The sequence below is a fragment of the Temnothorax curvispinosus genome, unplaced genomic scaffold (genome assembly GCF_003070985.1).
Source record: "Temnothorax curvispinosus isolate PA1 unplaced genomic scaffold, ASM307098v1 QBEX01009010.1, whole genome shotgun sequence".
Classification (NCBI taxonomy): Eukaryota; Metazoa; Arthropoda; class Insecta; order Hymenoptera; family Formicidae; genus Temnothorax; species Temnothorax curvispinosus.
In genome coordinates this window covers 64,771-86,811 of record NW_020218790.1, presented here as the reverse complement: position 1 = coordinate 86,811, position 22,041 = coordinate 64,771, and the positions used below count along the sequence as shown (strand labels likewise).

The 22,041-nt window shown below is 37.7% G+C and overlaps 1 protein-coding gene across 1 annotated transcript in view; it reads left to right on the top strand.

The window, feature by feature from the left end:
- Window positions 1-129: 129 nt before the first annotated feature.
- The window catches only part of LOC112458589, an 82,779-nt gene continuing 60,867 nt past the window's right edge, over window positions 130-22,041 (top strand). Inside the window, exons 1-3 of the mRNA XM_025022303.1 lie at window positions 130-482; window positions 1,549-1,660; window positions 19,575-19,749. Of these exons, the coding sequence (XP_024878071.1) occupies window positions 421-482; window positions 1,549-1,660; window positions 19,575-19,749 (349 nt within the window). The 5' untranslated portion in view covers window positions 130-420. The remainder of the gene's footprint in view (window positions 483-1,548; window positions 1,661-19,574; window positions 19,750-22,041) is intronic.

Here is a 22,041-nt window from a genome sequence, read left to right as displayed (position 1 = left end):
ATTTAAGATTTCGTATCTAGTGAAATTAAAGAACGTACTCGATTAACCTGATTGGGGGGGGGAGGGGAGGTTCGCCGTTCCGAAATTCCTAGATCGCACCTGCTGCACCTCGGCGGAGCGCCAGGCGGAGCAGGGCTGCAATTTCGGATCGTAGTCGCAGTTACGCCGTTACGGGACCGTCGTGTCGCGATGGAAATCGTAGAATCGAGCGAATTCGAATTGCTCCGCTATTTTTCGCGATTATCACGTTCTAAAAAGTGAACCCCGCGCAAATGGAATTATCGCGAGTGTCTTCGAATCGTCGGGCGTTCGTTGTAACGATCGTACATAGTTGTTATTATATTCCAGTTATCGCAACTCCGGTATTCGATAACTCGACTCGACACGCGATCGACGCCAAACGAAATCCACGTATATCTCATGCCGTTATCTCCTCGCCGAGATGCTGTGAGAGTAGAATTGACGTTCGATCGTCGCCACAGGTATGTGTACAATTTGTTATGACGTAACTGTATTATTGAGTTTATTTCGTTCCTTCTCTTCAAAGCTACCCAGACAGCATGCATGCGTCCGAAATCGGGACATAAGACGTCTAAAAGACATGTTTTATACATCTTTTAGACGTCTTACGAAATAATGGCTAAAAGACGTTTTAAAGACGTCTCATGTCCCAATTTTGAACATATGGTGCTGTCTGGGTAAACATACACTGTTAAATATTATAAAGGATAAAATTATTGAACCAATACCTTGAGTTAAATAACATTTTGTTATTTTCAACTACCATGTGTGTCGAATTCTACTATTTTTATACAAAAGAGTAATATTTTAACTCCATTTGTATGTTTAAATTAACATTGCTTTAGCTAAATTAATGACATTGAGTTATAATAGGAACAGTGTGTGGCGATCTATATATATAAAGTTGAAAATGACTCAAATTGAGTTTAATTTGACACTATAAATTTATAACAGTATATGTATATTTAATTATGTTTCATGTTAAGTTGCTAGATATAAATATTTAGTTGAAGTCTGAAAATAATTTTCTAAATTTGTCGTCTTATTATTTTATGTTACATGCATTGATAAGGAGTGTTTTCGATTTACTGACACATAAGTCGATCCAAGTCTCGTTCTGTCTTTGTTACTCGTTGAATACCAAGAAAGATAGAACGACGTCTGTGCCGACTTGTGTCGCTTATAAATGGAAAGCACCCTGCACCCCCACGGATCACCGCGATTAGTTCGCTTCTCTTTAGCGTTCCGAATATTTTGCGCTTTAGCAATTGTCGATAACTTCAGCTATCGTGGCAGATCGGAGTAAGTTGCGGAACGCGCCGCGAGCCGCGAGTGCCGCGACGGGAGTCGCGGAGTGTCCGCGAATTCGCTCCATCGCTCCGTACTTTTCGCGATTTGTCACGATCTAAAAGTAAGTCCCGTGCGAATATAATTATCGCGAATGCCACCGTAACGTCGCGCAACATCGTGTGTATAATCGTTATTGTGCCAATGCCAATATCGGTGATTGTCGATGTCTGTCAACAGTGTCAACGCGCGCGCGCGCGCGGAGTCGATGGAAATGCCTCGCGTACCTCGGCGCCATTACTTTCGTCCCGAAATGCCGCAAGGAGCACAACTCGTGCGTGATAATCGTCAGGTATGTTGTTTGTTCATTCATTCTGGTAATGTAATTAGCCGCATCGATTACATCTGTTAGCGGTGGCTCGCTATCTCGACGATATTCCGAACGAACTTTTCATCGCACGGTAACGACATGTCGGGTGGCCTCGAGTGAGGCAAAGTTTCTATTGGCTAATGATAGTACGGCTTGAATTTCGCCGCGCAACTTCGCGCCGCGTCGAGAAGCCGTGCGTTTGCGCGGCGAATATTGCGAAACGGGCCATTCTTATCGACATTGCCTCTCGCCGTCTCTCTCTCTCTTTCTCTGTCTCTCTCTCTCTCTCTCCCTCCCCCTCTGCGGCCCGAATTTCCAGAGTCGAGGTAATCCCGGGTTGACGCAACGGGGAGAGAATCAAATCCGTAGTCCGTACGAGGCGGGGAGAAGCGGGGGAGGGCGAGGAGGGAAGGGGTGAGGGAGAGGGTGAGTAAGAGCGTAGGGATAAATCTAACGAGGTAACTCGTACGCCGATTGCCCGTAATGTTTATGCTCCTCTGACTCGCAAGCGGCTGCTTTTATAGAAAGACAATCACGACTATCTCGATTTATGCGCCCATAGAGAATGAACGCAGGTGGGATTACTTATTGCGAGTGTTTTAATTCTTTCGTTGCGAAATTGTCTCCTGCAGTTGTTAGATACGAGTATTATTTAGTAAATTTAGTTGAAGTCTGAAAATAATTTTCTAAATTTGTCGACATTTTTTAAATCTTGTAGGAGAAATCTTATTTTAATTAATTCAAATTCTGGCGAATATCGTTAGAATTATTATCCTCACAGACCACATTTATTTTTTGCATACTTGGTAAGCCGCACTGGGATCTGGATGATCCCAGCCATTTTTCGCTCATAAGTTTCGAAAAAATCAACTTATTGTAATGTTTTTCTTTTAAATCAAAATTTGTAAAAAAAAAATTATTACCAAAAATACGCATTAAAATTAATATAAATGATTGTTTCGAACTGAGAGGCTCCAGTGTGGCTTTTGAGGGTTAATGATATAAAAAAATATTTTAGACAACAGTTAAAAAGTTTTGATTCAAGCATTTTTTTATATTATTAATAATTTTGATAACTTGTGAATTATTCAGAATGAGATATCTCGTAATCTCTTTATAAACTGTATACACTTGTAGTTTTCCCCGTTATTCGAAAGTAGAACGTTCCTATTAAATCTGTAACCCGAAGAAGCGTAAAGCGAAGAAGCAATTACCACGGGAAAAATTTGTTTCATAAAAGCGAAAATTTTCTTCGGATTTCTTCCGGTTAACGAAAATAGGTACTAATGTAGGTCTTACATAAAAGAACGAAGTGGCGTAAAGTGAACTTTCGAAAAGCGGGGGATACTCTTTGGGGGATATAAATTATTAACTTGCGAGTTAAAAAAAGTTAAGTGCATATATCGTGCGTAAAGCATATAAAACTAGTCTTAATATTTCCTGTTAGAAGATAATTAATTTTAGTAACAGTAAATTATTTTATTTTATGTGTTATACTTTTAATTATTTTACTTTCTTTAATTTTACTCTTTTGTAATATATTAATTTTAATACAAATGTATACATTATTGCACAGGTGGCAAACCTTATTAATTTCACTGATAACGTACATAAATTTTGATATTTAAAAGAATTAAGCCAGAAAATATTTAACTTAGTGTAATTTAATTAGGTAAAATGTAACAAATGAAATTTGCAATATAATTAATATTAATACTATACGTCACGTGTGTTAATAACACGGTACTAATTATATTAATAATACGATACGAAAAAGAGGAAAAAATTATATTCTTTATTATGCTAACAATAATACGATATATTACAACCGATACTGTCGAAAGGTGAAATTAGTGGAAAGTTTTCCAGTACGTCGCGTAGAAAAATTTAATTAAAATTAATTGCACAATATTTCGAGCAATTTTTAACGCAAGCTGCGATGTAATTTTGCGTCGACGCGAGTCGTGGCAGGATCGTTTTCTTCTTTTTATAAATTCGCACGCGTGTTGGGTGAAACGTAAATATGAGAGCCCTTATAGCTATCCGTTCGGTTCAAATACTCGAGTAATTACCGGCGGAAAGTTCGGCTTGCGTGCGAAACTTTCCTCGGTAAAAGAGGCACAAAGCCTCTTGAGCCGGAAATGAATAAGCAGCTCCCATGAACTTGGCGCACGTAAGTGTAATATTTGTTTCGCTGCGTACCAGGTGTTTCGCTAGATTTATTAGTACCGATCATGGCTTTTAAACAATTTGCAAATCAAAGCTTAGAATGCGCTATTTCTTCATACAGATCACTTTGGTCACTCGATCTTTACGGGAAATATACATAACAGAGTAACTTACTTCCGTTGTCAGTAGCAAAATTTTCAACGAGTTTGTAATCATATTTTTTCATCATAAATGTTGATGCATGTTGATAAACAACACTATCAATTACATAGAAATTAAAAAAACAAGGTACTAATTTTAAAGAGAGGTATTGGAATTATATTAAATTTAAGCAGATAGAAAATTAATTAATTTAACGTAAATTAATAGCGGCAAACAATTTCTTAAAGAAAAACTTGGTCGATTGGACGAGTCGAGATAATTTAAAAGATACAAAAAATGCTCCAAAATAGAATGGCTATATATGTTACACAAAAAGGAAAAGAATGATTTGGTTTTTCATAAAGGAAAGATTATAGCTTCGTGAGTTTCTTCGCGGTGGAAAGAGAGACAAAGTTCGAAACGACGTCGCTCGTGTAGAACGTGAAGGTGCTGGCGTTATCGTAGAACGAGAATAAGAAGTTAAGAAAGAGCAGGATAAAAAAGATCTTCGTAGCGGGAAGGGCGGATGATGGGAGGGGGCGGGGGCGGGGGCGCCTATGGTCCACTGGAAGGTCCCGTTTGTGAAGGAGAAAACGCGAAACGGGGGAGAGGTTGACTTTTTGGTGGCCGTGCGAGCAAGATAGTCTCATCGATCGGATTCTGTGCGACGTGGGAGCGCAATGAAAGGCATCTTTAAGAGTAGTATAGCGAGGTCTATAATAGGGGGCGAATGTGGACGTCGACGAAAGATGGAGGTCGCGCGCGCGAGCGCGGGGTAAAATCCCTCCGCGTGACTATTTATGTAGCTCGCCTTTCAGAAACTTTGCAAGAACAATTTATTATACGGATATACGTGCCATTTTTTTTTTGGCGGGTGGGGGGTCAAAACTTTATTATGACACTGAGAACTTTATCTACGACTAGGGGAAACCGGTTTCTTTTATCGATAACGGGACGGTTAAGCCGGATATAATCTCAAGGAAGTCGAAACGGAAACATCTTTAATAACTTTTATGAATAATATGACAAATGTGTGTTTATGCAGTCTTTTTATTAGCGAGATATTCAATATAATATAAAATTATGGAGATAACGTTAAAATATATACGTAAAACGGATTATCTTTATTAGGTCAGTATTTCTATTAATTTTTAATGAGTGATTTTTTAAATTAATATATAATCAGTATTTTATTGCAAATATTAATGTTTTTTTTATAACTAATTGATATTCAATAACGTCAATGTAATAAAGTTTTTCATCGACTATTTATTCAAAAAACATAAGTAAACAACATCCAGTAAATATATATTTAAAAATAATAGAAGAGAAAAAAACAACAAATTATTTCATCCGATGATTTTAATAATAATTGAAGAAAAACTACTAATGCATTTTTTAAATTTTATTTGGAAAGAGATTTTCTTTCTAAAAAGTTTTCCTTCCGTTTCTTACAAAATCAATTTTAGTATGTTGTTACATTTCGTTAGTAAGACTGGGGCATTAGGTCAATACTTTTAGAAGTTAGACTTGATCTATAAACTTAGTGATTTGATTAGATGATAGCAATGTCGTTGGGATAGGCCAAACTCACAGAAGCTTGTACTTGTAATTGGCTAAATGGAATGTACCATTTACGTATACAATAGTGAGAAAAGGCATAGCAATAAGAAAATTCATTATTACATAATTTATTGCACTGTATTAGTAGGTACTGGATATTTATTAAAATTGTTGCATTGATGATAAAATCCAAAGTAATATCATGGTAATTCTTTTTCGTAATTTAGATAATCATTTTCGTTTCTTTTATAATAACTCGGACAAAGAATCGTTATCGTTCTGATTGTGAAATAATTATGGCAATTGCTGGAATTAGAAGAAACGATTATACGGAAAACGAAACAAAATCCACTTGTTACATTGCTGATTTGCTTGAAGTTATATATACCAATTCTATAACCGTATTAGAGGAAAAAGGGCAGACAGGAAGGAAGGAAGGAAGAAAAGGAAAAGAGATATTAGTGAGAAGGAAAGAGAGATTTCCGAGTGGCGAAAGAAATAAATGAAACAGTGATTGAGAAGGAGCGAGTGGGCGAAATATATAAGGTGTATACATATGCACAGAGATTACATCGAATATGTATTAAGTTTTTCGCAAAAGCAAAATTTGCGCCATTTTTTAAATAAAAATTAAATCAACTATCCTTATTAATAATTTTCAATTTTAACATTAAAAATGCTTGAATCTATTAATTATTAATTTTATTAAAAACTTATTTCTTGAAGTGCAATTCTTAAATGAGATTTCATTATCTATTTATACTTTTGAAGTTTAATTTGTTTCAACCATTATGCACATATAAAATTATAATCAATTTTGATAATTACGAATACACATACACATATGTATGTAATTCTTAGTTTTTTATAATTCAAAAGCGATTGTTGCTTCGATTTTGAAATTATTACTATTTTCTTAATTCTACTGCTTAAATTACGCGTTAGGATTAGGACACCCTATAGGGAGAATAGCGGTAAGCGTCGGCCGTTGCCAAGGCAATGAATCGCAGATTGACGCAGGCGTCGCGACGTCCGGTCGCGCGCGCCCATCACCGTATTCCACCCTCTCTTTCTCCTGCCGAAGCGTGCCACTGCCTAAAGCGTGCACCTCGCCCGGTTCACCCCCTGTCCCTTCCCTACTTATGACACAGACGGTTAAATTCGCGAAGTTTGTCGCATTATGATTTATACAGGAAAATTCCATCGGTGTCGATACTTTGTAGGATAAAGCTCGATATCTCTTTCGATTGATTTCGGAATCGCTATTCAATTATATCTCACGTTTGGATTTCGTTACGGATGAATATGCATGCTCTGCTTCGCGGCATTCTGATATTCCATCTCGCGTAATCGACAATGTTTTCTGAAGAATGCTCGAGATTGGCGCAATTGCTTTACAATAGTGTCGTATCATAACATTTATCTTTAATTAATGATAATTTATTTACTTTTAACGCTATTCACGCTTTAGTCGTCAATTTTAAAATTAAAAGAGCCACTTACATATACATATATCGCGTTTGAAATACATATGGTTGTAATCTATGTATCTTAGATATTTGTTTAAAAAGTTATACTTATATAAATGTTGCGATCGATATTAGTTTGAATTATTTGGCAAAAGTTTCGAGCTTAAATAATGCTATAGAATCTAATTGGATCTCTCTCCGAAAGCCCCGAAAGTCAATATCTAGAATCTAGCACTTAAAAGATACGCGAAATCGAAATCGAACTCTAACGTCAGTGACTGCATAAATCTAGAATTTCGTGTATAGGAAGGCAATCGTTGTGCCTTTCAATTTGGAGCGTGGCTAGATAAATAGTAATAACTATGCTTCAACTTAAATTGCATTGCAATTTTATATAGCATTTTCTATTTCCAATATGAGATCTAGGATTCTTCTCTTTTTTACTCTTTTTTCTTTTTTTTCTACATATACATTAATATACTTTTATAAATATGATGTTTCAATGAAAACTACTTTTCTTTTAAGTAAAATGTAATCCTCAGAATTTATCATATATAATAAATGGATCCTGATGTATTAATTAAATAAATTAAATAATACATTTAAAAAAAGGGATCATTATTTTCCTGAACGTAAGTTGTTCTAACATTTATAACAGACCATTTGTAACTATTTTTTCTAATATTGTTAAGCTTCAGATATCTCGTGTGTACAAAATACCTATAATTAGTTTTTTGAAGTTATCCAAAGCTTGAACATAGTTAATTGCGTATTATTCTAAATATTTTACGCATGTGGTACTTTACAACATACATATGGTCTACTAAAATTGAAGTGTGTCAGTTTCGAGATGTATAATGCCCGTTGGTTCGCGGACCGCGTTGCGAGCGTGTCGCGCTACTCCAAAGTTTGCCCCGCGACTCGGTGGACAGTCCGCGAGCTGCGTAAGTACGTTAGTACGTAGTGCGCATCCCCAGGGCAAGAAGCGAGTAAGAGAAAAGAGAGAAAGAGATGAAGGCATGGCAGGAGGGTAGAAGAAGCCGCGCGCGCGATATATATATATCTATATACAGCGTATGTCGCGGTATAGCGTCGTCGGCTCGAGCGCCGCGGTGGGGTTGGGTGGAAAAAGTTGGGTGAAACTTGAAGGAGAAGCGGAGAAGGAAGCGCGCAGGATATATGCGGAGGAAAGGGTGGCACGCGCGCTGCGCGGGTGAAGCGGAGAATCGGAATGAAAGGAGGAAAAAGGGGCGAGGGGCGGGGGTGGGATAGGGGTTGAATCTGGAAAGAAGAGGGAAGTTCGGCGGAGACGCGCCGTAGGCAACACATCGTCGGGGGTTGCTACTGGTAAACGTGGAAGCGCCGAAGGTGATCGCGACCGGGGTTGAATAGTGGTAGTAGCTACGGCGACGATGGTAGTGGTGGCGGCGACGATGGTAGTGGTGCCGATGGTAGAACGGTAGTGGTGGATCGGCGTGTCCCGACGCGCGCCGGGAAAGTTTCGTCGAGAAACGCGGCGTGCGCGGAGTGTGAGAACGCGCGGCGGCGGTGGCAGCGGCGGCGGTGGCGGCAGCGGCGGCGGCGACGAGCGAGAAAGAGGGCCAGGGAGAAAGTTGGGGGTGAGTCTCGCGCGCGCGGGGGTGAGAGGCGCGGGATAGAGTTTGGAGCGAGAGTCCGGAGGACGGCGGCAACGCGATGCGGAGGCAAGGTTTTCGTCTCCAGTTCCCGCTAAGCGGCCGACAGGTTTGGAACGAGCGCGCGGGCTACGGCATACGCTCGCGCGACACGCGGGCTAGCGTGTTTTACTCGTTTTGTATATATAGGATACATACATATGTATATATACATATAAAGGGGGGTAGTATATAGCGTGCGCGTAGTGGCGGTTGTCGCGCTAAGGGAGGACGACGACACACGTGGCCGCGCGTTACCAACGACGACGGGCTTACCAGCGGTGACCGGCACGCGGCGTGGGGACGGTCTCGGGATCACTCGCGCGGGGTTCACGCGTGCTACCGCGGCGGTCGAGTTCACGCGTGGCACTACGGCCGCGGAGGGCCGCGAGCGAGCGCGAGCGAGGTTGACGAGCGCGCGGCCACCCTCCTCCCACCGCTCTTGGTCCGCGTCTCCTCTTCTCCTTCTTCGGTGCGTCCTCCACCTCTTCTTCCTTCTCCACCTTCGCCGGCTCCTACTCTCACTGCTTCGCCTCTCTCTTCCTCATGTTCTCTACCCCTAGTGAGATATTGATTTCCCTTAGCTGACTCCCACGAGGGCAGGCGGCAGGCAACCAGGTACGGCTACCGTGCCACGAGTAGACAGCTTCCGACAATCAGAAAGAAACCATCGTATGCACTTGGTTGATCTATATTGAACGGACGTAGCGTATCGTCCATCTTCGCTTTCCCATTTGCCGATGGGACTCGCGTGCTTTCAATTCCACTCGATTCGGTGCAGGGGCACTTTTCCAAACATCCGCCACGTGCTTCGTGCGCTCGCGCTATTGTTTCTCAAGATTTCCCATTTGAATCATTAATGGTAGGAAAATGGTCGAAAATGCGCTGGTCGCCACACAAGTAAACTCTATAGATATAATTGGCCATTTAATCTGTGTGTAATTTACATAATTAAACATCAGTAGTTAGATAAATAGAAATTTTATTATTTATTGACAACCAAGTGATAAATTATTATTTATCATCCGTATTACATTGGGGATTTACGCATTAAAATAGCATATAGTTGTCATAGATTATCTGGTATTTTATTGCTGACTATTGCTTTTTAAAAATGTCATTCTACAACAGTAGACAGCCTCGCGTTTACAATTCAGCTCGCTGTTCATCCGAGAATATTAGTTTCTTCCCAACTACCCCCCGCCGCCTCGTGAGTAAACGCTCTCGCGTAGCTGTTGTTTGATAATCTGTAGATGTTTCGACAAAGTTTCGCGAAGTGCGCGGCCATGTTGGTGCCTGCGCATTGCCGGCGCCGACGAATTCGCGAGTGACATGAAACTTTTTTATTTACCGCGTTCGTGCTTACACACAGAGACAGACAAAGGGGTGAATGGAGAAGGGGGTGGCTCGGCCGTGCGGAAGGAACCGTTTCCCCTACTCGAAGTCTACCTACCTACCTCGTATATAATCGCTGAACCCCCACCCCCCACTCCCACTGCCGCCGCCGCCGCCACCACCGCCGCCCGCCTGCCGCTTTCCAGCAAAGTTTTCCGGAGATCCTGGAAACTGCGAGAAACGACGAGGGTGAAGAGGGGTCGCGCGCGCCCGACGGAGGGGAGAAGCGACGATCGCTCACCACCCCCGTGCAACTCTCGCTAGCATCCCTTTTCAGCGGATTCTAACCTAGTAACGAGTTTTGCTCTGTCGGTAACGCCAGGACGCGTGCCAGCTATAAACGTGTCGCGTGCTGCGCTGACGGAAGGGATGAATAAAGTGGAGCACGACGCGAGATACGATTGCCGCGAGATGACTTGTCGTAATCGCGCGTAACCTGCGGTCTAGTTGACGGAGATGTGCGGGACGTGACAACGTGTAAATCGCGCGGATAGTTTGGCGCATCGCGAGGTTTAATCAAGACGCTTGAGGTATGAATTATTCGCCTGTATTAGAGGTGTAATGCTTAAGTCGGTCGGATGACGGTGGATAAAGATTTTTTTTCACGCACCGCACACGTACACCATATGTCGTGCATTGCCCAAGTTGACGGTTGTGCTCCCGTGTCACGTGTGCTGATATTCGGCGCTTGAGTAATTTGAGAACCGGTTGCGAACGAGTCTCGGAAATATTGTATTTCGCACGTTCGGCATGCAACAGATTTTGTTTCCTCTTTGTGCTCTGTAAGTTTTTAACAACGCGAAATAGACGCTCCTTGCGTTTGAATATTTGTACTTTTCAATATTGCACACGTCATTGAAATTGAAAGAATTCTACTCCATTAATTTTTTTAGTTATCCCCGATAACTCTGGTTACACACTTTATAAGTTCTCTCTTTTTATCAAATTGAGATATATACGAGTAACGAGCTGCTATAGCGGGTATAGAGCTATTTGGACGCTCGATGGAGCATGGGCGGACACGATATTTATGCTGGAGTAAGCCAGGTCAGCTGATCGTCTGCTGGCCCGACTATATAACGATGCTTGTTGTGAGAGTATCAACGCTTTTGATTATCGGGATTCCGTGCGCGCAGACTCAATGCGAGATTAATCCTCCGCGAGGGAACCCCTTTCACTACGAACTTGCCAATACCAATCCGTCGCACGTTCGAAAGTTTCGCGAGCGTCGAAAACTTTTGCGCCTCTCCTCTAACCGAGTGAATTCTGTCGGAAACCAAAAACTCTAATCTACACCGCACGATCAACTGCCAGTTTGACGTAAAAAAAAGCAATTGTGAATTGAAGTGACTCGGTCAATTTAAACCTCAGTAATCGACATAATTAAGAGTTATTGTTGTACAAATCTACATTTTATTTTATTTATATTTAATGTAGCTTAATTTTCATAGTAAAGTTTACTTGGTTTTTTCACGATTTTTTCAATATTTTTTATCATGCTTTTATAAGATATTTTATGTGTTTATAATATATTTACATAAAAAAACTATCGTTTATTAGTTCACATCTTTTTAATGTAAATAATAGTAATATTGCGTAATTTTAAATAGCTTAATAAATATTCTTATGTCAAATAAAGTCAAATAAATCTACATTCACATGTAGACCTGTAAACAGGACTGTCATACCGGATTTTCTTCATTATTTTGCCTCATTGTTTTGCCTCAAGCTTTCATTGCATTTACAATTCACGACGTCTATTTTATTCGCGCGGGAATACTACGAAAGGAGCCCGCGCTCCTTGGAGTCTCGCGTATGAGACGCATCGTAAACAATGTTCCGACTGCATAGTAGCGCATGTGACGCCGGCTCGATGCACGGCCAAGCAGAGAGGTACTAATTAAGCCGACTCCCGCGGTGTAATTCCGCGTTGTCGGCATTGTGCTTCGAATTCCACCAAGTGGCTGTTGGCCAGGCGCTTTTGGAGTCTCCCGGAGCATGGTCCGAAGCCTTTCAAGCCCGATTCCATGGCGTGTGCGTCTCGTTCTTGACATCGTCGTCGACGTCATTGTTGACGTTCACGTCGTGATCCTCGCCATTTTCTGTTATTCTTCGACGTAGAATCTCAGAAGAGCGCAGGTTTGCAGCTTAATTCCATGTCGTTTCGGACTTTTTTACGTAAACGCTAACATATCATCTCGGATAAACTTTGTATTTTGTTTTATCGCGATTCTTTTGTTCTCTCTTCATATTGTGCGTCATTATAATATGCACAATAGCGCGTATTACGAAAAGGAGTGCCGTTAATTAAATATGAAACCCCCAACATTTTTTATTTATGTTGAAAAATTTAGGAATAATATGCGCGTAAGCTTTTGCATCACAAATGTAAGTAACTGCAGTTTTAATGAAGGATGCGAATGGAAATAAAAGTAATCTCTCCACCGCGTTACATTAATGTCTTGTAAAAGAAGTTATTATTTATCAACAGATCAAGCTTATGCATTTACAGCATTTATATTGATCCAGAAATTACATTTCGTTTAGCATTGTTTGAAATTGTTGCATATACGGAACGATAATTTTACGTCCATTAGTGCTGTTGACTTTACACTTGATATTTGATATTTGAATACACTTTAAATTTGATATTTAAAATTTTCATTGGTTTTTACGTGTGTGTGTGTGTTAATAGAATATATTTTAAAAATGATATATATATATAATACAAATAAAACTTGAATCGCACGATAAAAAATTAACTGCTGAGCTTATGAAATAATATATCTGTTTACTAAAAATAGCAATGACGATGAAAATGACGAGTAGGATTCTATTCTTGTGAAAGCTATTTTGAATACAAGTTACATTTCTCTTCTTATTCCGTTTTGGTCCAGTTTACGATAACATGCTGTAATAGGAGATGATAAGAGGGATGTAAACTTAATTAGTCCATACGCCAGGTCGATTGAGCATTTTTATCGAGGTTGATGGCTTAAGTTAATGTTTTTTTTTATGTTTTTTGGGTCGTAGAACAAGAATCTGTAAATAGTTTTTTCGTAAGTCGATGCAATAAAAAGTTATTAACAATTTATTTGTTTAAATTGCCCTAGCGATCAAACTATACATCCTATAAAAAAATACTGGAGAAAATTTGTTCCTTTTTTCACGACGAACAAAATGGCGTTTGAATTTTTCAAAAATCTTGATTATTAACGGAAATATGTCAATTTTTAGGTAATTAGTAATGACTGCCTATATACGCGTCGCGGTGTACCCTAGGCGTGTGCGCTCGCGCTCAATTGTACCGCACGAGTTTTGCTCCTTTAATTTAAATTTAATTTCTTATTTTTTTGAGAGAGTTTCAATTGTTTTAACAATACAATTTAGCGCGAGCGTGCACGCCTAGGGTACTCCGTGACGCGTAGGCAATAATCAACTAAAAATTGACATATTTCCGTCAATAATCAAGATTTTGGAAAAATTCAAACGCCATTTTGTTCGTCGTGAAAAGAGGAACAAATTTTTTCTAGTTCATTTTTTATAGGATGTATAGTTTGATCGCAAGGGCAATTTAAACAAATAAAAATTGTTAATAACTTTTTATTGTATCGACTTACAAAAAAACTATTTACAGATTCTTGTTCTACGACCTAAAAAACATAAAAAAAAACATTAACTTAAGCCATCAACCTCGATAAAAATGCTCAATCGACCTGACGTATGGACTATAATGGGACAAAAATAGGATTTGAATTTAAATAATGTATTTTCGTTCCAGCTATACATTTATGACATTTGAATGTATAAATAAAACGTACTTTTTTGTTATATTATTGCATCAGATAAAAATAATAACACATTTAGATAATTTTGTAATAACTCGACTTGAGAGAGAGAGATAACTTTTGATAACTTGGTGGCATAATTTGAAACACTGGCAGATTCTAGGTGGCGGGGGGGGGTTTGAGGTTAAAACCCCAAATAAAAGAAATAAGTTTTATAGGATCTGTTTGAAAAAAAATCTAAGAAAAAAATGTACTAAACGTTAAAGCAGGGTCAAAAGTTTCACCATAAGTTCTCGTTGATCCTGCAGTAAAAGCTAAGCGTACCAAAAAAAAATATTAAATCAAATAATTTTGCTAAAACCTCCTCCCATTATCGACGTCAGAATACGCTAGTGACTTGAAAAGAGTTTAACGTCTGGATCGATTCGAAAAGAAATAGTACGCCAGTGTGGAAATTTTTATGGAAGACAAGTTTTGTAATTCTTTCGGAATTTTGTACTATTACATTTGTAAAGCAGTCACTAGACGGATACTCGTGACGAAAGTTGGAATCGCGTCGTTGAATCGACACATTTCTTTATGAGCTTAGTTAACCATCAGTCCCCCTTTTTTATATAGTTTCTATTTCTTTTCTCCATCTCGCCTTCTATATCCGACGAATGTCGCTTCAGAAGTTCGAAATGTCGGAACTTCACTGGAGCGCAATCTTCCGTGTCGTATACTCCGTCGTAGCGATGGGGAGTATGAATCTGTCATAGTCATCCGCATCTTCTGGACAGTTCGCGCGAGCAGATCTCTGTTTTCAACAACAATATGCTCGCACGCGCGCCCGTTTATCACGAGCGGAATATTTTTACGGTGGCTTTTTGCTGCCAAACATGCGAATGGAAAGTCCGAGTCATTAAAGTCTTTGTTTACCGGAAGAACTGACGTCTCGGAATGAGCGATAGCGACGATATTTCAAGTTACGGTATCCGCCCGGTAGTCGTCGTCGTGCTGACTCTCGGCGAAAAGACTCGAGATCGTCGAGAAGTTGCGGATGCCGGGACAGACGAATGGGAAGTAACGGGGAGCCAATCGTGCGGCTATAATAGCCACGCAAAACTAGTCGGAGAAGTATTGGCGTGGGGCATCGGATGCCCGATCGACCGGGACTTTAAGTTTGCGTCTGCATAGTCAAGGGAAAATACGTTAAAAAAAAGAAAAAGAAAAGACAGAATCGGAAATCATCTCGGAAGTATCTCCAATTATTTGCGATTAATCAATGATCACGTTTCAACGATGTATAATTTATAATTGATGAAATAACGGAGGTCACATGAATAAAAATAAATTATACGCTCGGAAAACAAGAGAAAAAACATTTGTTCCGAAAAGTATAAAATAAAAAGCACATTTCGCACGAATAATCCTTTATTTTCATATTACCTTTTAGTTTTATTGATTTGTTCGTAAACGAATTTGTCATCGTTTTCATTGTAGCTATCGATAATCTAGCCGTATGAATGCACACAGAATTGAAATATACAATTTATGGTTGATTTATGACTTTTGTATAATATACATTACAAGATAAAAAAGTACGTAAACAGAATCACATAACTGGACATAACTGGATATATTTTATCACGCTAATGTGTTATTTGCACAGATAGAATAAATAATATAATAAATATATATTTGTGCATCAATTTTTATAGCATTTGCTATAAATTAGCATAGTAGGATGACTAAATTTACAATATATTGGAGCAGTCATATGACTGCTCCAATATATTGTAAATTTAGTAGTATTCAATCTGACAGTTTCTAAGCTGAAAATTTTATTTAATATACTATTTAAGATGTTTATTTTGAAAACGCAGACATTTCTGTTATTATAAATTTTTATCGATGAAAGGTTCGACTGAGACGATGATTTCGATAACCGTTCTCAGTCTCAGCCTCTTACTCTCAAACTTGCAGCATCGGCGTCAGCCCATCGCGGCGGCGAGAGTGGGGAAGTTTACGTCGTAAACTTCGGGTCTTAAGGGTGGAATTATAGTTCGGCGAAGCGAGCGCTGCGCTACGCAGTTGTTACCACGACGAGCGCTTTAAAAGTTGGTCCCGGCTCTTCGTGTCGGTACGAGGGGAGCAGGGAAGTGGATTCCGGGGGAATGGGGAGCGCGGGACGATGTGAAAGGAGCGAGAAGGGGGTGGAGACGCGGTTAAGTTGCCAGGAAACTTTGGTAAAACTGAAAAGTTAATTTCGTCGTGTTAAATTACTCGAGCGCCCGGGCATTAAACTTGCAAAAGTTGGTCGGATGACTGAAATACGTATCCTCCCTCTTCTCTTCTTCTTCTCCTTATCCCTCTTCTTTTCCTCGTTGCTTTTGCTTTTGCTAACTGTTCTAAGACGCGAAAGGATAGTGATTTGATTGCTTGCTCTGGATTGAAACATTGCACAAGGAGAAAGGAAACACTATACAATAAAATACAATCATTTAATACTAAATTCAAATTTGTTAATTTACGACCGAAATATGTACTCGATATATTTCTAGTATATTTTAATATATTCGAAATATATTCTAGAATAAATTTGTTTTTCTTTATATCAGCCTTTGAATGGCCATAATATTGTATAATTGCATAATTAATTAATATTCTATTATTGTCTGTACGTCAGTTATATAAATATTAGTGCTCCATTAAATACATTTATTTTATATACTATAAAGTTGTGTTGAATTACTCTATGTAATTTTACCGTGATACTCTAGGTTATTAAACATACATGATATTATGTAACTCTTTTGAAAAATCAATAGTATTTAAATTATAAACGCGATATAAAAAAATAATTTTGTAGGAATAAAATTTAATTTGGATACATTTTAAGTAATAATAACATTCTAATTTAAGACAATCAAATTTTAATTAAAAATAATAAAATTTTAATTTTAAGTAAATTGCACTGTTTAAGATGTTCTTAATTTGTAGTTAAGTTCTTAATTTGTAGATAAGTTGAAATGATGTTGAAAATTTGCAAATAATAACTTTTTATGTTTGTGCTAAGCAAGAACCAAATTCAAGTTGGTCGATAAGTTTACAGAAAAGTTTGTCTGTTAGCTTGAAAACATCTTTTATATCTATCTTTTATAAAACCTTTATTTAATATAAAAGTTTCGTGTTTAAATACTTATTAAAATAGACTGTTATACAAAGTGGCATGTATTGTAAAATCTGCCACTTTGTAAGCGAATCCATTGCAGATGTGATCGATCACACTTTATTTAATTCTCGGGTCGCGTTCCAATTCGGTTGAATTTCACAAGAGTACGATCGTAACAGGCTATGCACGTTTATGGCAAATCGATTGAGAAGAAATAGGAAGTAGCGGAAAGAGTTGAGATATCGCTTTGCAAAAATCTACTTATTCGTATAATTTATTGCAGATACAGTGAATTTTTTATTCAAAGATCGTAGATAATTTATGAATTTATCAATACCTGAATTGGAATGTAGGACCATGCAACGCTAATGTAATCAGATATGCGAGTCTTCTAAAATCACCAAAATGTGTTTTAGCATGATAAGACCGTAAGAGATGGAACTAAAAAACGCCGATTACAAATCATAATTACACAATAAAGCCTTGATTTTTAAATAATTGTGATTTATTTTTGACAAGTTTCTTATTAGAGATCTAATTGCTAATATATCTATATAATATTAAAAATTATAAAAAGTAAAGATTTACATCGTAAGATTAACATAAAAAACTCGTAAAGAACATAAAGCAATTTATTAGATATGCATGCAAGATATCCTGATATAACACTGACTTGGATATATGATAAATTTTTTAGAAATTTTTTATTTATTATAAACATTGCCGGTTTCATCAAGGCCGACTAATTAGAGTTATATGCATGCATTATGGCTGAATGCGTTTAATCGATCGGTATGAGCGGTCGTTGCGACTCGGTGATCAAAGCCGGTAATATTTGCAGCGTATCTACTGTGCATTGCGTCAAAATTAATCTCAACATATTCATTGCATTCATTCCATAACTGTGATATCCTATTATATATTCTTACCTATTAAAAGAATGATTGAAATAGAAATCATGTAGGCACACACACACACATCGCCCGAAATATTTCCGCAGTCATAAATTATGTTACATCGATAGTAAGTGAATCGATTATACATATACTCAAGATGCGATGTATTCGTTGTCCTGAGGAGTCGATTTTATATAACTGGAGATTACATGCGCGTAAAGATATATAAATGGGTGCGGTTTTTTGTAAGAAGTTGCGTCTAAAGGACGAGGAACAATCTAATTAAAAGTTGTAGACTTTGCGCTGTTACCACATGTGTGACGAACGATTTTGATATAGCCTTAGTTAAAAAGACATCCTCGCTTTTTTCGCTGACGATTTGGTCGGTAAGGTCACGGTCGTAATCCTCGTCGACACGTACACGTGTTTGCATCTTGCAGCCAGCGAAGCGTCGTACGTATATTCATACGTGTGCATGTGTGCGCGCACGCGATGCGGCGCGTGCGTAAACCCGCGAGGGAGAACAAACTTTCGCGACGGCTAGGGGTGAGCTAACACATCCCCGCATACGCGAGGTCGGCGCGGAGATGTGTTCCGCGCGTGGATTCCACGGAACTTATGCGAGTCGGTTCTGAAAAGATTCTTTTTCACGAATCTCTATCAAATATTGTACTTTCGAGAATTAAAAATGTAAATTTCAACAAAATTTACTTAGACCCATCATATCTGAAAAGAATATTAAAAATATTAAAAATTCAAGGAATAAGAAATTATAGAAACGTAGCTTGAAATAAGTGGGAATATTTATGTGATTTAATTGTGTAGCTATATTGATAATTTATTGATATTTGTGTAGGTGATTTCGATCACATCTATATTCTCATATAATAATGATAAACATTATAAGTCTCTTCACCGGTATATTTTCACATTCTGTAGAACGGTCGACAATTTCGTAGCTTATCTAACAACCACGAAAGTCCGGACATCCGATATTTGGATAATCTGAGTTTGGATGTAGTGGAAATCACGGCCGCGATTGTGTAGTGGTGCAGAGAGCATGCGCGCCCCGGAGCTCTGTCTCCCTTTCGAGTCGGTCGCCCGTCCTTGTCTCGGAAAACTTTCCGGTGATGAGCTTTGTTGGTCGTTTCCCCAGCAGGACGGAAAAGTTAAATGCGAAAGTTTTATCCGATATCCAGTGCCTCTGCGCGCCCGGAAAAAGGTATCTACGCACATGGCTATCGTTCGGCTTGGCCGTGCGATTACACAGTAGCGTATTTGTTTTATAATATTCGCAATACTTATATAAATAAAATTCGTACAGTGATATAGTTCGCGATGCAAGATATTAATATAATATAATTTTGATTTAAAACAGTGCATTTTTTCTAAATATTTCTCTTTGACGGAACAAAGAGTAATAACGTGGATTCACTGGATTCCGGATTGTAAAAAAAGGGCAATAAATCCCAAGTTATAAGTTTCGCGGAAATAATTGCAGATGATAATGCTAGATTTTTGTTTAATTATTCGGCACATGAAAAATGTTTTACGTGAAATTCGAGGAAACCCAGATTCACCTTTTGTACTAGCGACTGAATAACCGGATTGGTGCGAGTAAGTGAAGTGCGAATTTATCTGTTAACAGAATGGCGTCGAGGAAAACAAGACAGAATCACTCGATACAGCATCTGCTCGAGTTACCCTCGAACCGGGAGTCGAAATTATTGCGGTTTCCCGTGAAGGAGCACACCCAACTGCCGCCGTCCATGCCAACCCCTCGCCAAGTTCCGGTGACCGTGTTGCATCCCTCTCCGAAAAAGGTAAGTGGAACACGAATAATCTGCGGATAATCCGCGGCAATCGCAGGAGCATGCAATCTCTTTGAAATTTGCACGTATAATTCGTGAACATAGACAGGCGACATTGTCACGTCTGAGACGACATCGACGATGTTCTAAAACCGTACAAATGATCGAACTTAATAATAGAACGTCGAAGAAAAAGATCGCCCTACTTTTTAAGAGCGACATGATTATTACTCCGCGCGGAGAATAATCGTTGAGGCATTAGCTCGTCGAGCATATCGAGTTAAATTAAAGAATATTAAGTGATCCTCTCCAAAGAATTTCTTCGTGCGATGCTGTGAGATATCTTTTACGCGTCATCGCAAGAGCCGATCCATTTTTTATTATCTCTCGTAATTTTTCATATTGCGAGATTATTTATATGCATAAGGTAGAAAATGTCTGTTAATATTATAACAGTAATAGTATTTAAGGAATTTTAACAAAATTAGAATTATAGAAAAAGGAATGAATTTTATCGCGATTATTCAGTCATTTTGAATTATTATTGAATTATTCGCGCATAGAAGAATACTAATATTATATTTATAATCTTATCCTTGGATTTCTCTATTTTGCACCTGACTATTAGAAAGTTGCGAAACGAGGCCGCAACGTAAAAAGATGAGATCTGCGAGGAACGTAAAACGAAACGATTGTAACGGCATAAACCGCTGACGTTTCACATTGTCACGGTAGCTTTTTTTATCGATCATTTCGTACGTGGTGGGACATTGTTATTACTCGTATAAATGTCGACGCAAGCTTGAATCCGTGACGCACAGCGGAAGAGATAATTTTCAGCTTTATCATTGCCATATTGGGGATCTTGTATCTTTGTTAAAAGTGCTTTTAATCTTATATGATAAATTGAGCCGAAATTAAATCCGTTATAGAGAAAAATAAATAAACAAAATTCTTGCATCTATATAATATCTTTACATTATCTATTTTAAAATAAATTCTTTTTAACTGAATTTTTTTTAAACCGTAATTTAATTTAATAAAACGCTATTTATTATACACTGGTTATAAAATTTATGTATTATTTTGCAAGAAAGAAAAATAGGATAAATTATTTAAAGAAAATTAGAAAATTTATTTATTAATATCAAAATATAACTAAACATTAAAAAAAGATGTTCAATATTATTATTACATTCTGAGTTGTAGTTCATTATATAAATATATATAAATGATAATTTTATTATCTTCACTCACAATCATAATTGTAACAAATAGCTATATTTATATTTAATATATTTATATTTAAATTTATATTTAATAATTTCTGTGCTAAAATTATGTGATTCAATATAATTATTACCAGAATTGAATTATCTTCGTACATCTACAAAATATCTGTAATTGAATATTCTCGTTAAATTTTGAATTTTGCACGTCAATATTAGAACATTATAATTATTATCTTACTATGGTTTATACTAGCTAAGGTCGATGAGTTATATTACATATAAATCTTTAGATTTATACATATCACAACTTTTATATCTGCTATTAATACTAATAATTATGTATCTGCATTATTTGTGTTAGACAGCTATCTGATTTTTCAGAATAGAGATAGAATGTAAATATCATTATCTCATGATTACCGACTTCACTTGCTATATTATTATCGGCCGATAAACGAGATATTCTTAGTTATTCTATGCTGACTAAGCTGAGAACATTTCTCGACTACGTTTCAATCGATAAGCCGAAGGCTGTTGCCGACGAAGTAGAGCTCTTCTTTAGCGTCATGGGATCGGTACAATTATGAAAAATGTTAAACATTTATTTTATTTGCAAAAACAAAAATGATTTTGAGAATTTCTTTAAATTTTATATAGTTTACTACATTTAAATTACAAACAAAAATAAATTGTATTTTAAATTATTATTGATTAAATTTGATATTATAAGGGTTCATAAATACGTAATTTGTTCATAAATAAGTAATAATGTTTATTTTTTACAATATATATTTGAATTATTATATATAATGGAACGCATATAAATGACACTGATGCGCAGAACATTGAACATAATTGCGAGAGGTCTTCCGCGAAAATAGGGATGGGTGCTTTACGGGCGTATAATTTGCTATTGAAATCCTGTGAATGGAGGTACGGCAGAAGCGTCTTGAGCATACGCAAGGTGTTGGGCGGGAACTGAATTTATGATAATTGCATAAATCAGAGCTTTCCTCCACAATAATCATAATCTATTGGGATAGTTGCGCGAAGTTAGCTATTTAGCCGTCGG